This window comes from Leptosomus discolor, chromosome 13 (assembly GCF_034619465.1).
Source record: "Leptosomus discolor isolate bLepDis1 chromosome 13, bLepDis1.hap2, whole genome shotgun sequence".
Classification (NCBI taxonomy): domain Eukaryota; kingdom Metazoa; phylum Chordata; class Aves; order Leptosomiformes; family Leptosomidae; genus Leptosomus; species Leptosomus discolor.
The window spans coordinates 7,677,559-7,691,849 of NC_141403.1; the positions used below are offsets into that span (position 1 = coordinate 7,677,559).

At 39.3% G+C, this 14,291-nt stretch overlaps 1 protein-coding gene across 1 annotated transcript in view; it reads left to right on the plus strand.

The window, feature by feature from the left end:
* XKR4 (XK related 4) overlaps positions 1-13,198 on the plus strand; it is a 211,329-nt gene extending 198,131 nt beyond the window's left edge. Inside the window, exon 3 of the mRNA XM_086472713.1 lies at positions 12,252-13,198. Coding sequence (XP_086328839.1) covers positions 12,252-13,198 — 947 coding nt within the window. The remainder of the gene's footprint in view (positions 1-12,251) is intronic.
* Positions 13,199-14,291: the final 1,093 nt, after the last annotated feature.

Sequence of the window (14,291 nt, forward strand, 5' to 3'; positions counted from 1 at the left end):
GAAAGTTATTTTGCATTTGCTCTAATAAGAACTTCAATTATAAAAAATGCTTTTGCCTGTTTACTTCATCTCTCTGTGGAAGATTGCTTACTCGAATAGATCATGACACTTTTTTTTTGCTATAGCTGGGAACGTGAACTCTTTGAAGCATATTTCCATATTACCTTTCAAATCTTGAAATGTGGTGTTTGTCACGGTATTGGTTTTGATTCTTTGTTTGGGTGTCTATTTGTGGTATGGTTCAGGGTGCTTTCTGTGAATGCTGTTTCCAGTTGACTGAGAGGGACAAATTATTTAGATGTGGGAGTAGCAAGCATAAGCTTTTTTTCTGCAGGCTGAATAAAGTTGTTCATTGTTGCACATCCAGACTACCAAAGTTGAAGGGAAATAGCATATCCTCACTCCCTTCCCTGCATCGTGAGCATGTGCTACTATCCTCTTTCCCCTCCAAATCAGGACAATTAAGGTGAACCAGAGTGGAGGCATTTTCTTGGTATGGTGTATTCACCCATAGGTTTAGAGCAACTGCTTCTGAGCTTTTATCAGCTGTTGCTACTGCTGCTGTTGAGAAAAGACTGGATTTTTGTATCAAAATGTTTAGTGTTGTTAGGAGGCTAGTGTAGATTGAATGCTTTGTTATTGTTATTCTGTTTGTAAAAATGTGCCAGTGATGGGAATTGATAACTTCTTGATCATCTTCAGTGTCAGAAAAAAATGCCTTGCTAATCTGCTGTCACACCATATCAACAAACCAATAAATCAAATAAATATTAGGTATGCAGCTGACTGCCACTTCCCCCTTTGTGCCTGCAGAGAACCTGATTTAAAGTCACACTGCTATTTCTCTTTGAGATAGGTGCTCAGTAATGTCTAAAACATCATCTGAGTCTCTGAGCTCCAGTTACGGGGCCCTCTTTGTGTTCTAATTCCAGCCTGAACTATACTGTCTCCAACTTGGAGGACCCTGTTGCAGATGTCTATAGACACCGAAACATTCGTTTTAAACAAAATACTGGAGAAGCAGATGAATCCCAGAAAAGCAGAATGCCTATTAATAAAATTTCGTAGGTTCCTCAAGCAGCAGGAGTTATGAATCCTTATTTTCTGCTGGCTTCTTTCTATCCCCACTGTAGGAATAAACACATAATATCCTCGTAGCCTTCTCATACAGTGTCTCCTGCTCTTAACCATCGCCCTCAAAATATCTCCAGTTTTGCCTCAGATCCCCTGGATTGCCACACTGTACTTTCCCTCCCTGCTTTGTTCCCAGTTCTCTCTCATGACTCTGGGGTTGGATGGGTAGGAGGCAATATCTGCTGGGGTTAGCTCAAAGCTGTATCTATGTGGATTTGCCAGCTGCCAGGAACGTATTTATTCACTTACTAATTGGTCCCTGGCTCTTGGAATAAAAATGCCTGAAAGCATAAAAATGCCTGAAATGCAGACATAAAAATGCCTGAAGTCTGCTTTTCTTTCAGTGGGAATGCTTCTTTGGACCCTTCTTTAGCTGCTGTTTTCCCTGAACTTCACAGGATGAGGTATCTTTGAGACATCTATTTCTGTATCAAATTCTGTTGAAATCACTTGATCATTCTTAAAAATTACCGTGGAGCAGGCTGATGCGCAGATGCATAAAGGAACAAGTCTTAAAACGATAAAAGGTGCACAGAGCTAAAAAATAAGTACAGATTAACTGGACATTAATTCAATATAGTAGAAAGGCTAACAGAGAGTTAGAGGCTAGATAGCAGAATTCTGCAAACAATTGTTTCATGAATGTTAGGTCTTGTTACCCAGAGCTGTTACCTTTCATCGACAAGCTTCCAAATTAGAATCATGACAGCAACTATAATGAATAATGTATTTATTTTTTTTAAGTCATGGGAATTAAAGTAATATGAGATCTTGAAGTAGGAGTAGGGCTCACGTTAAGTGAATGGATAACTGTATTCTACATGGATACGAAAATTCAGAAAGAATGAGTGAGGAAATGCTTAGCAGCACCTACCCAACACCTGTCCTGGCTCTCATCTTGTTTGATAGTGTTATGAAGGACGATACATAATATTTTCTGGCTGGGTTTCCAGAGGCTGGTTGTTTTCCCAGGCTTTGCAGAGAGATGTGAAGGTAGTTAATAGTGCATAGGACAGGTTACCATCACAGGTTGATCTGAATCATTTGGTCAAAATTATCACATTGAATTAATTATGTTTTAATACAGAAAAGTGTATTTGGGGATCAGAAACACAGACTACACCTGCAGAAGGGGAAAATCTCTGTCTTAAAAAACAGTAATTCAGAAGATGGCACAGCAGTCATGAGAGAGAAGAGCTTTTTTGTGAGATCTCAGTGTCAAGTTTGGCTTCAAGCCTTACTTTGATCCATGGGCATGGAAGGAAGATGGGCAATAGACACATCACCAGTAAGACGACTGTTAAAAAAAAGCCTGTGCCCTGTTCTGTGACTCACACCTCATGGAGGATGGAGCTACTGAAAGAAGTTCAAAGGAGGGGACAAAATGGTCCCAGAGGCCGTCGATCAACCATTTGGGTATAAGACTTTAAGGGACTGATCAGCCCAGAATATTGGGAAAAGGTTGAAGAATTAATTCGATCATCCTCTGTGGGTACTTGTAAATGAAAAAAATGTTTGATAGCAGGAGCCAAGGAAGCTTTTTCAATCTTCTAGACAAGCGCCAGAAATTGAAATTAGATTAATTTCATCTTGCAATGAGGTGCAATTTTTTTGGCAGAAACCACATATAAATATTGAAAAAGCTTTCCAGAGGAAATGTTGAGTCATTATTTTTCTTGGAGTCTTCAAATTGTGCCAGTTTATCTGTCTGTCTGTAGTCTATAAATCTAAATATACTGTACATAGAAAGTGTAGACAGATACATAATATTTACCTGGGTGTATCATGTGGACATACTCTAGATACATCAGAGATAGGCAGAGGCATAGTTGTAGAGCTTCTCTTCTGATAACGAATGGCTTTATCACTAGTATCGAAGACAAAGATATAAACATGAGATTAAAAGAATCCAAAGCTGAGCATGAGGCAGAAACAGAATTAATCTCCAGACTTCCCAGAATACACTGAATATGCTTCAAATCAGTCAGTTAGACTTTGCTTCAATTTAAATTATCTGCACTGTAGGTGAAAATGCGTATTTTCTTTTGGGAGTGTGGAGGGGAGGTTAGTGATTGCTTCCCCACTAACAGAAAAAAAAAGTATTGTGAAAATGTATTTGAAGTTTTTTGAAGTGAAAGAAACATAACAAAGAGTGAGAACTGTAATACTTCAGTTTGATCCAGAGGAAACTTAAATAGCATCATGTATCAGACAAAGCTAACAGCTCCAGTTTTCCCTCTGCTAAGAGGGATTGCACAAATGCTAAATCGATTTCCTATTCAGAGTGATACTAATTGCCTTTTGTCCCTGAGCACCATATCAGGCATTACCCTCAGCATCTCTTCAGAGCTGAAAAGCTTAGAGAAGCTTAGAAGGCAAGCAGAGAAAAATGATATATATAAAAAATATTTCTTAGACAAATTTTGTCAAATAAGGTAGTAACTTCAGAGTGACTTTAATGTGCAAGTGGGAGAAATTATCAGTTGCTTAATGAGGCTGAAATTTATCCCCTTTCAGAAAGCCAATATGAGCCTATGAACCACGGAAAGCCAATCCTAAACTTACGGCTTAAGGAGATTTAAGGGGAGTAATGGCCCCACGCTGTCTTTCTGCATGGAGTCAACATTTCATTGCCAGTGACCTGGCCCCATGCGATTGATTTGTAATAAGACTTAGTATAAGGTATTGGGGTTATTTTTCATGCCAAAACATGTCTTGGCTTCTAGTCTTCTCTGCGTTGGATGCTGGCTAGTCCTAGTACAATATCTAAAAAAAATAAATCTTTGGTGTATTTGAAATATTGATTTAGCCCTTCCTCTTCCCAGTCCTCAACAGACATTTCTAGAGCCAGTGTGATACTGCTATATGTATTTTATGATACTCAGTATATCTTGAAAAAAAGAAAAAAACTTAGAAGAGATAGTTTGGGTCCGCCAGATACTATTTTTGATGTGTTCCACCATATTGCGGACAGTATGGTCATTTCAAGCTGTTTTGCTTGTGCGATGCTGGTGGAAAACAGATCAGGAAGCTTGGTTAATAGTAAGAACGTATATCTTTCACCAGCTCATGTCAGGCATAGGAAAATTGTCTTCAGATATTTAAAATTTGTCTTAAAGTTGCTTTGTCCATGCTCTTGACATTTTTATGGCTATTCGTTTAGCCACACAGATTATTAAGAGCCTTAGAGCTATCAGGAATAATGGTTGAAGCCCTCATTCTGACGGGTATGTATGATGGGGCTTTCAAAATCCACATCTCCTTCTCTTCCAGCATTTAGTCTTTACATAACTGGACACACTCATGTTCTAATTTCGAAATAACTTCTTGGAAATACCACTAACCATCAAGTCTTTGTAGATTATACCCTGATCTCTATAGCATCGTTGTATATTGAGAAGAGAAGGAGATACCCTCCTCCTGAAAGAAAGAAAAGAAAAACAAAAAGAAAAAGAAAAAAGAAAAAAATGAAAAAGAAAAAGAAAAAAAGGAAAAAGAAAAGAAAGAAAAATGTATATCCAAGGATGCCCCGACATTATGCTATTTCAAAGGTACTGAGGGCTTCTAAGTGAAAAACTGATATCCTGGAAACCTTTGCTTTTGAAGTTCTGAAGGTCCATGAAATGTTACGCTGAAGTTGTTTGAACCCAACAGAACTGCAGCCAAATCAGTGGCAGAAAACCCAAGGTAGATAAAGTCAGACTGGAAAAAACATGTGTTTTTTAAAGTGAAGGTAAATATCCCTTGGAAGGATGCATGTTTCACTTAAAAAAAAAAAAAAATAGAAAATTTCCTGTGGTTATGTTAAATTAAAACAAAAGAATGTTGATATGGGCTTCCTTTTTCCAGAATTTATACGTTTCTCTACAGACATAGAAAAACTGTTATTGTAGTAATTTTCCAGTCCTCCTGGGGATTAGGTGAAGTAGGTGCTGCTCCCACACCCTCTAATTGAATCTTGGGAAATTATGTGGCAGCTTTGATATGCTCAGACATCCATTCTTTGAGGTGGCCAGTGCCTTGCAGGATCTTAGCAGGTAGCAGGACACATTTCAGAGGAAGGAGGGTTTACGTTTACATGTATCCCTGTGCAAGGAAGTCTTTTTTCTTGAATAGTCCCAACAGCACATGGGGAGAAAATAGGATTAAAAACTCTGTGGGCTGAGGCAAAGACTCCCTGTCCAATTACCATCATGGGCAACACAGAATCAACTTGTGGAAAATTAATTTAATTTATTGCCAGTGATGTGAATAGTGAGAAACAAAGACAAATTAAACCAGCACCTTCCCCTACATCCTCATTTTACCAGCCGCAACTTCAATCCTTCACTCCTGACCCTTCTACCTCCCTGAGTGGCGTGGGGTGGTGGGGAATGGGGGGTTGCGGTCAGTCCGTAACACTTTGTCTCTCCTGCTCCTTCCTCCTCACGCTTTTCCTCTGCTCCAGCGTGGGGTCCCTCCCACGGGATATAGTTCCTTCAGGATAAACCTGCTCTGGTGTGGGCTTTCCACAGGCTTCAAGAAATATCCACGGGCTGCAAGGTGGATATCTGCTCCACGGTGGTCATGGAGCACGTCCTCCTCCTCCTCCTTCTTCTCTCACTTTGGTGCTTACACTGCTTTCTTCTCCCCCTTCTCTGCCTATCAGGCATTTTTGCCCTTTCTTAAGTATGTTTTCCCCAAGGTGCTGCCATCTTAGCCGATGGGCTCAGCTCTGTCTCCTCACAGAGGCCAACCCACCCGCGGCCAGTGCCTGGGCACCGACACCCCGTACGTTAGAAAACGGGTTTGTGCAGAATCGAGTAGGAACCCGGTACTGTTTCTAGCACCACCATGTTTTCACTTAACAGATTAGATTCCAAATCATCTGCTGGTTTAGTTCTGGCTTCTGTATTGTTGCTTTGAGAGCTGTTATTCTGAGGTTTTACTTTGCTGGCATCCTTTGACGTAGTTGGCTCCTGTGGGTTGGGAAGGACGGCATGCAGACCTTGGGACGAGTCACCACAGTGATTCTGTGAAAGAAACAAACACTAATTTTCTCCCTATTCATGCTCATACACTGTTGTAGACTGAGTATAATGTCTATTTTTGCATATTCCTGAAGAAAAAATATATTTTATTTTCATAAAAGACTGAAATCCTCTAAATGGCATTTACTGTGTACGTCTTTTGTTGTAGTTTTTTTTTTTTAACTTGATGAATATTTTTCCGAAGTATTTCCAATAGAATTCCAAGTGATCTTGTTAGCAGCCATGGAATGAAAATCTATGTGGCTGGTTTCTCTAAATCTGGAATATACCAAGAGGAGCTTTGTCCGCAAGTTGTGTAAGCAAAAGCATATAAAAGCTCAACAGAAAAATAAAGGTAAAAGCACAGAAAAGTGGATCAGCAGAAAGACATTTCCTCAAAACTTATATTTTAACAGGAATTTTTATGTCTTTGGTAGACTGCATCTTTTTCTCCTTCTGTCGGGCAGCAGGGTGAAGTGCTACTGCTTCTGCCGTTGACTTTATGGAAGGTGTCCATATGTGCAGCACATTGGACCGAGCAGTGCAGGTGGAGACTTCTCCCATAGATGGTGCCCTATCTTTAGCTTAGCATGATGTTGTTTCTCCTTAAGAGGTAATGGCAGGAGTTTTGTTCTGCTTGGGGTTGCTGCAGTCTCCGGATAATCCCATGATTACTATAAGCTACTTGCAGCAACCTCAAGACATCAAAAGCACTTCTTGCCAAAAAGAAACGTACAAATCATGGAAATGAGCCTGGAGTCAGTGGGTATGTTTGTGCTGCACATCCTTCATTGGAATATAAAGGTACCAAATTGCCTAACAGGCAGGGAGTCTAGCTGTGAAAGTACAGAAGTCTAAGTTTAGCTTCCTACAGGCAAAAGAAATTATCTCATGCTGCCTTGCCAAGCCTGGCAGCATACAGGCTGCATGACGTACATGAGTACCTGAGGGTTGTCACTGCCTGTGAAGGACTGGGCTTGATTAGTGGCTAGTAAGGACTCCTGAATTGTAGCTTATAAATATAGCATGTCTTTAGTAGAACAAGAAACTAACAACTATTAGGAAAACGTACTTGGGAGGGAGGAGAAGAGATCACCCAGGATGCTGACTTAGCTGGTAACTGGCCTTAAGCTAGCATATTCTGTCAGTGTGACTTCAGTTCAAGTGTCTTAAAGAATCAATTACTTTTCAGATTGATGAGAAGGTAGCAGAGCTTTAGGTTGTTTTGCCCCAAAACCCTTTCATTATTAGCTGTCTGTGAATAAAGAGAGGCCTGAATTACTGACTGTCGTTTCTTGAAAGACAGGAGAGGTCCAACTTCCATGGTCCCTGTGGTCCCTGCACGCTAAGTTGACTTTCTTTATCTGTAGCAGATTTTATTCATAGTATCCAAATGAACTCCTGACACACTAATAACAAAATTTGGGTGAAAGACTTAGTTTGGATTTGGGGGAGAGGCAAAGGGAAGCTGTTCTTGATGTTAGCATGAATTAAAATTATGACCATCATTCAGCTGTAGACCTCTTTAAGAGCCATGACCAGGATTGCTGCTCAGCAGAAGCGTCTCAACAGTATGTCTAACAGTTAGATTTGCTAAGGTGGATGTGACCCTGAGTGCAGCAAGAGGTAAATCATTAGGCAGGTGTCTGAGAATCTGCTAAAGGCACGTACAAGGTCGTACATTGCCATACTAGTGTATGGGAATCAAAGACCTGGTGCAGGAACGCATAGACTAATGTCAAGCTGCCTGCAAGGCCTCCATGTGAACGTCAGGCTTGTGGCTATGCTTGCAGAGCAGCGTGGCGAAAACTGTGTAAATATAGCAAGCCATTTTCCAAAGTGGGAGGGATGCAGTCATGATGTGCTGCTTCCTACAGGATGAAGGCCTTCAGGGGGACTGTGAATGTTAGAGATCCTTGGCTTTGCTTCAGAGAAGCACCTGGAAGCTTGAATTCATGTAACGTCACTTCTCCAGCTGGGTAGGAAGCTCTTAAAAATAGACTTTCTTAAAAAATGTTTCGTGGTCCCAGATCCCAGGCAATGTTGTCATGCCCAGATGTCCTGCTGCGTTTGGTATTCCTGCTTTTACATGAGTTTACTCCTGGAAATGATGAGATGAGTACAAGTTTAAAAAGGAGGATGAAGCAGAGACAGAAGCCTTGGCAGGAGTTTGATTTCTGAAATCAGGGTGGACGTCAAGGAGCACTTTATCTAACCCGTTCATTCATTTGTAGGGGTTTCAGCTGACCCGAGGTGTTCTGTACTTACTCTATACAGGATTGATGGACTGATGTGATTAGAAAAAAAGTAGTTTATGGCCTTTACTCTCTCAAGTACAAACAAGGAGTAAGATAAAATTTGTGTAAGAATAAGACCCGTATGTTTTTTTAGTTACACCCCAGTCTAAAGATTATATTGTGGGCATGGGAGAGAAATACAAACTAGTAATGCTGCTTAGACATTGAATTGCTTTCCTCAAATTAAAACAAATTGTGCATGTTTGGGAGAACCATAATGCAAAAGCAGAGGTGCAGGATACAATTCAGTTGTGAATTGCCAAGCAGAGATATAATACGGAAAACTCTTATCTGTTGTGAGCGATTCTGTTTGGGTTACTCGTGAACATTGCAGTCAGATTTCTCACAGATACTGCTGAGGAGAACATCATTGGCCTTTCTGTAGCTATTCGAGCTTGCTTCCCTGAAATAATATTACATTTGTGAATGTATCCACCCATGTCTTCTCCATTCATTTCTGAATGGCAAACAAGCCTTCCCGCCTGCGGAAGGTAAACCGCTTGCGTCGTTAGAAATTACTTGTTTCCCATTAGGCTGTCCTGTAGGGACATCCTTTTTTCCTGGTGCCATGTTAGTGCCTTTAAAGTTTTGTTTTGATAGTAACAGAATTTTATTTCAGTTCTTCTTTCGAAATAGGGATAAAGAGGTTTATACAAACACGTACTCAGCAAATACATCAAAATTTCCAATTAATTAATTATCCATTCAGTGCTACAATAATTTGCTTTATCTCTAACCTTTCCCAGTGGATTATTTGTATAGTGACATTTATTAGCCAACTGCCATTTGCATCACTTTTACATTATTGTTCTCATTATTAATTATACTTTCAATAATTCTTTAGTGCTTGGTCTCATCAATAAAGAAAAATGGATGGTGCCAATGAAGTGTTTAGCCTTATCTTAATTCTGTACCCCTAACACCATTGCCAATAGCACAAGAGTAGATACATAATACTTTAACTGGCAGTTCTTTCCTTTTGTACATTCCCTTGTCTCCTTTTCTCTCCTGGATGCCAGTATCCCTGAGTTTGTTCTGTAAAAGCAAAGGATATTTCCCTATTAATGGGTATTTAAATAACCGAATTACGTTGCTATTGTACTTGCTCTTTTCTGTGCCAGAGAATGACTATGAATTAATTAGCATTAGAACACTGGAAATTCCTATGAATTTTACCATTTTATTTGGAACATTCTGTGTGCATTACTGAATGATTTTACACCTCCTAATGCAAAACTGATGATATCTCTACAAACCTCTGGGGGAGTGTGTGAGGTCATTAAAAGTTAGATTTGCAAAGAATTATGTATGGATTTCTCTCTCACATTATTCTTTCCTGTGCTGATAATGCTATTTTTGAGCTCTTGTTCAGAGTGGCTCATTTGTATTGAAGGATTCTCTTATCCTTTATCCTATTCATCTACCTTTCCAAACTTTTCATTTCTTAAGGGAATGAACTGTGTTTTTTCAACACTTAAAACATTCCTACAGGAAAATGAGTACTTGCATTTTCAGCTGTTAGTGTTGTCTCGAGAGATAATGGTCACTGAAAGGCAGCCCAGCATGAAAAGTAAATACACGTGTCAGAAAAGAAAATAACAATTTTACCATGTCTCCTTCCTGTCTTCATTGCTGATAGTTATTCTCTCCATGAAGGATTCCAGAAGTAACGGTGGTGTTTTCGCATCCAGGCATCTGCGTGGGAAGAAAAATGATGGACTTTTATTAAAAATTCTCCCTGGAATCCTAAGTTTGTTCTATATTTCTGCTGATTGTTTATTACTATTTTTATTTTTAAAACAAAGGGGTTTTAAATTCGTGGGTTCATGGGAGCTCACAACGTAATTAGCACCCTGCCAGTGACTGTGGAAGGAGCACTGGCACACACAATCCCTCCTGAAAGCAATGAATCCCTCGGTACTACTTAGCAAAATCCTAGTGTGTTGAGCCAGGTGGATTACTTAAATGGATTTTTTTTTCCTTCAGAGTCAGGTATTATTTCCATAACCTATGTTTTTCTGTTTTAAAATAAACTTTTTTCCCAAAAGTGAATAGCAACATGAATTTAGGCTTAAATGTACCACTCCATATTAACAAAATTTGCATAATATTTATAATATTTAAGTAATATATTCTTGGTGGTTAGGTTCTAAAGCAAGCTGTTGAACGGGGAAGAAAAATACTGTCTATGCATCCAGAACCAAAGGTTGTTGAAATGATTACACAGCTTTTAACAGCAGACAAAAGAAATGTTTTCTTCATTTCAGTTTGATTTACTTCAATAACTAGTTCAAAGTTAAGGAACAGCTTAGAAATAGGGTAAGCTGAAGCATCATTATCTTTAAATGGTCTGTGAATAAATTCTCGGTCTGGGATGCTCAGACTTATGAATTCATTCATTAACTGTGTATAAAATTTGCTTTGGTAATAAACCAGATTTAAGTATAAAATGTTTGCTACATTCTTCCTCTTTATACAACATATTTATTACAATTTTATTTAAATAATAAATACACTTGAAAGGCTGGGTTTTTGCATTTCAGTTGAATTCCCATTTCCATCCGAAGCAGCCTGATAGGAGTCATAAGTAAATAAAAACTAATTTTCTAGTAAAGAAGAATTATCATTCATTTCTAACAGAACGCTATGTAAGTGTTAAGCATTTGAATAATTATGCTGAAATATATAACTTCTTAAATGGGAATGTAGGGTTTTTCTCTGGTAGTGTATGGAAATAACACATTAGTTTAGAAATTAGATTCAGTTCCAAAGCAACTGTTTTTTTAGGTTTGCCTGCCAACAACAATCCAACTCACTTGAGGAAAAAAGAATAATACACATTCAAAATAAGCATAGAAAGATTTTTTGGAAAAGTTGTTTTACAGTTTTTGTATTTTCAGATGAATAGGAATTCTTTTCGCAAAAATAATATTTGAAAATCTCATGAGAAATAATTTTATGTTGAATTCTTTTTTGTGAAAAATATTTGACAGATTTTCCAGAAATGCTATTGTTCGGGGCCTTATAGATAGGTAATTCTGTGATATGTGGGAGATAGAATGGCTATATGAACATTAAGTCATAACTCCCTCCTTTGAGAGCATCTGTACTCAGAATTTTAATTCAGTAGAAAATTTCAGCATTTCTAGAATTAATTTAATATCCAACTAGAAGAAAATAAGGTTTTGACATTTTCTGCTTATTGAAATTCTGTTTAAAAGTGGTGGAAATATCAAAATGTGCAACATTTTTTCCCTCAGCAAACGTAAGGCAGTTAGTTTAAATTTTGATTTAATGAGTTGCATTAATTTGTTTTTTAAATGTAGATTTATGCTCACATTGTTATGGATTTCATTTATATATACATGATGCTGGCATTTTAATTAGAAAGACTTGGTTGTGTTATATTAGGCTTCTTTAATGACTTATCAAAATCAGAAAAATTATAATCTTTCTTTAAAACAATAACCACAGTAGAATCCTGTTAAATCACACAGCCGACAGAGACACCTATTCCTGACTTGCTCAAAGTTGTGAATTAATTCAGTTGTTTCAAACTTAAAATTGCTAGAGAGGCGTTTCAGAGCCTAGTTTGATGGCCACGCTTGTTCGTGTGTATCCAGCGTTGTAAGGGCAGTGAAATGCCAGCAGCAGAGGTCCCTTTCTCAATGCTGGCTGAGCTAAAGAAGAAGGAAGAGAATTTATTGTGTCAGTGGTGAAGAAGGCATTCAAAGCAGCAAGGATCTCACCGGTTTCAACCAAGTGCTGATATACTAATTATTCCTTAACTGCATCTCCTGTTTCCTCGTAGGTCTTACTGCTGCAGCATCTCTCGTATCCCTGGCTTGGGCTTTGGCTTCCTACCAAAAGGCCCTCCGTGACTCCCGTGATGACAAGAAACCCATCAGTTATATGGCTGTTATAATCCAGTTTTGCTGGCATTTCTTCACGATTGCAGCAAGGGTCATTACTTTTGCTCTGTTTGCCTCGGTTTTCCAGCTGTACTTTGGGATCTTCATCGTGCTGCACTGGTGCATCATGACCTTCTGGATCGTCCACTGCGAGACAGAGTTTTGCATCACTAAGTGGGAGGAGATAGTTTTCGACATGGTTGTTGGGATAATCTATATCTTCAGCTGGTTCAACGTCAAGGAAGGCAGGACACGCTGTAGGCTTTTCATTTACTATTTTGTCATCCTTTTAGAAAACACCGCCTTGAGCGCTCTCTGGTATCTGTACAAGGCCCCACCGATCTCTGACGCGTTCGCCATACCAGCACTGTGTGTAGTGTTCAGCAGCTTTTTAACAGGCATTGTTTTTATGCTCATGTACTATGCCTTCTTCCACCCCAATGGACCAAGGTTTGGGCAGTCGCCAAGCTGTGCTTGTGAGGACCCTGCCGCTGCCTTTACCCTGCCCCCAGAAGTGGCCACAAACACTCTACGGTCCATCTCCAACAACCGGAGTGTCACGAGCGAGCGGGATCAAAAATTTGCGGAGAGGGATGGGTGTGTGCCTGTGTTTCAGGTGAGACCCACCGCACCGTCCACACCTTCATCCCGGCCACCAAGGATTGAGGAGTCTGTCATTAAAATCGATCTGTTCAGGAACAGGTACCCAGCGTGGGAGAGACACGTGTTGGACAGGAGCCTGAGGAAGGCGATCTTAGCGTTTGAATGTTCCCCTGCTCCTCCACGGCTACAGTATAAAGATGATGCCCTTATCCAGGAGCGCTTGGAGTATGAAACCACATTGTAAACGAAACAAAAACACAGCTTGGAGAAGCTCCGACCTTACAGTCCAAATTAAGGTTGACAGTAGGGCTGTAGGAATAACTAAACGGTGTACTACACGTAGAGCAGCAAGCTGTAGTGTTCTTAGTCTGGCTATCATCATGATTATCATTTGATCCACTGTGTGCAGTCTGTCTACAGGACACTGATACAGCAGCGTCACCTGAAAGCCTCAAAAAAACCCAAACCCGTACCCACACGTACAGACCAGTTACTTCAGCTGGGGAAACTCACCCACGACTCCTTGCTGCTATGAAACTCTGGCTGCACAGTACTTACAATCAAACCCAACAGGAAGGCTCTGACCAGAGCTTTCAACTTTAGCCAATAGTGCATTTTATTTTAGAAATGAATGATTGATACTTGCATAATCAATGGCAAAAACAAACAAACAAAAAACCCTTTTCAAAAGTAACAAAGCTGTAGCACTCAGTGTTGCTGTATGAAAACTGTTTTCTGGGGAAAAATAGGAGCATAGTAGTCTTCAACACTCCCATAAATCAACCATTCAGGTTAGAATAGGTTTGCAAAATAGTTCTTAATTAAAAAGATACATCGTCATGTTTGTAAGGCTGTCAGTGGAAAATAAACTAAATTCTGATTAATTACATCATAAACATTGATACTACCAGAACTGTTTGTTTTCTGTGGAATTTCAGAGTCTTTTTAAATGCATTTTAAGTTCTCTATGTTACTTTCAACAGAAATCCTATGCAGCTCACTTCTGGTTTTCAGGAGAAATAAGGAGCTCTAGCACGTAGTGATGTAAATTAAATGATAATCATGATTCAGTGTTCAATTTGCAAAAAAGAAATAATAATATATATATATATATGTAAAAGAACAGGGAAGTATAGTTTTCGTATTCTAAACTTTTTGGAGGACCCCATTCAGATATTTCGGAAGAAACTACAAGGAGATGAACACACTGAAACTTCTCTGTTTCAGGACTGAGAATGCATGATTCAGTGTGTGAATGTATGCAGGGGTAACAAGAGACTGTGACATGCCATACCCTTCTAGTGCCAAACATTGTATAACTGCAAGGTTGATATTGC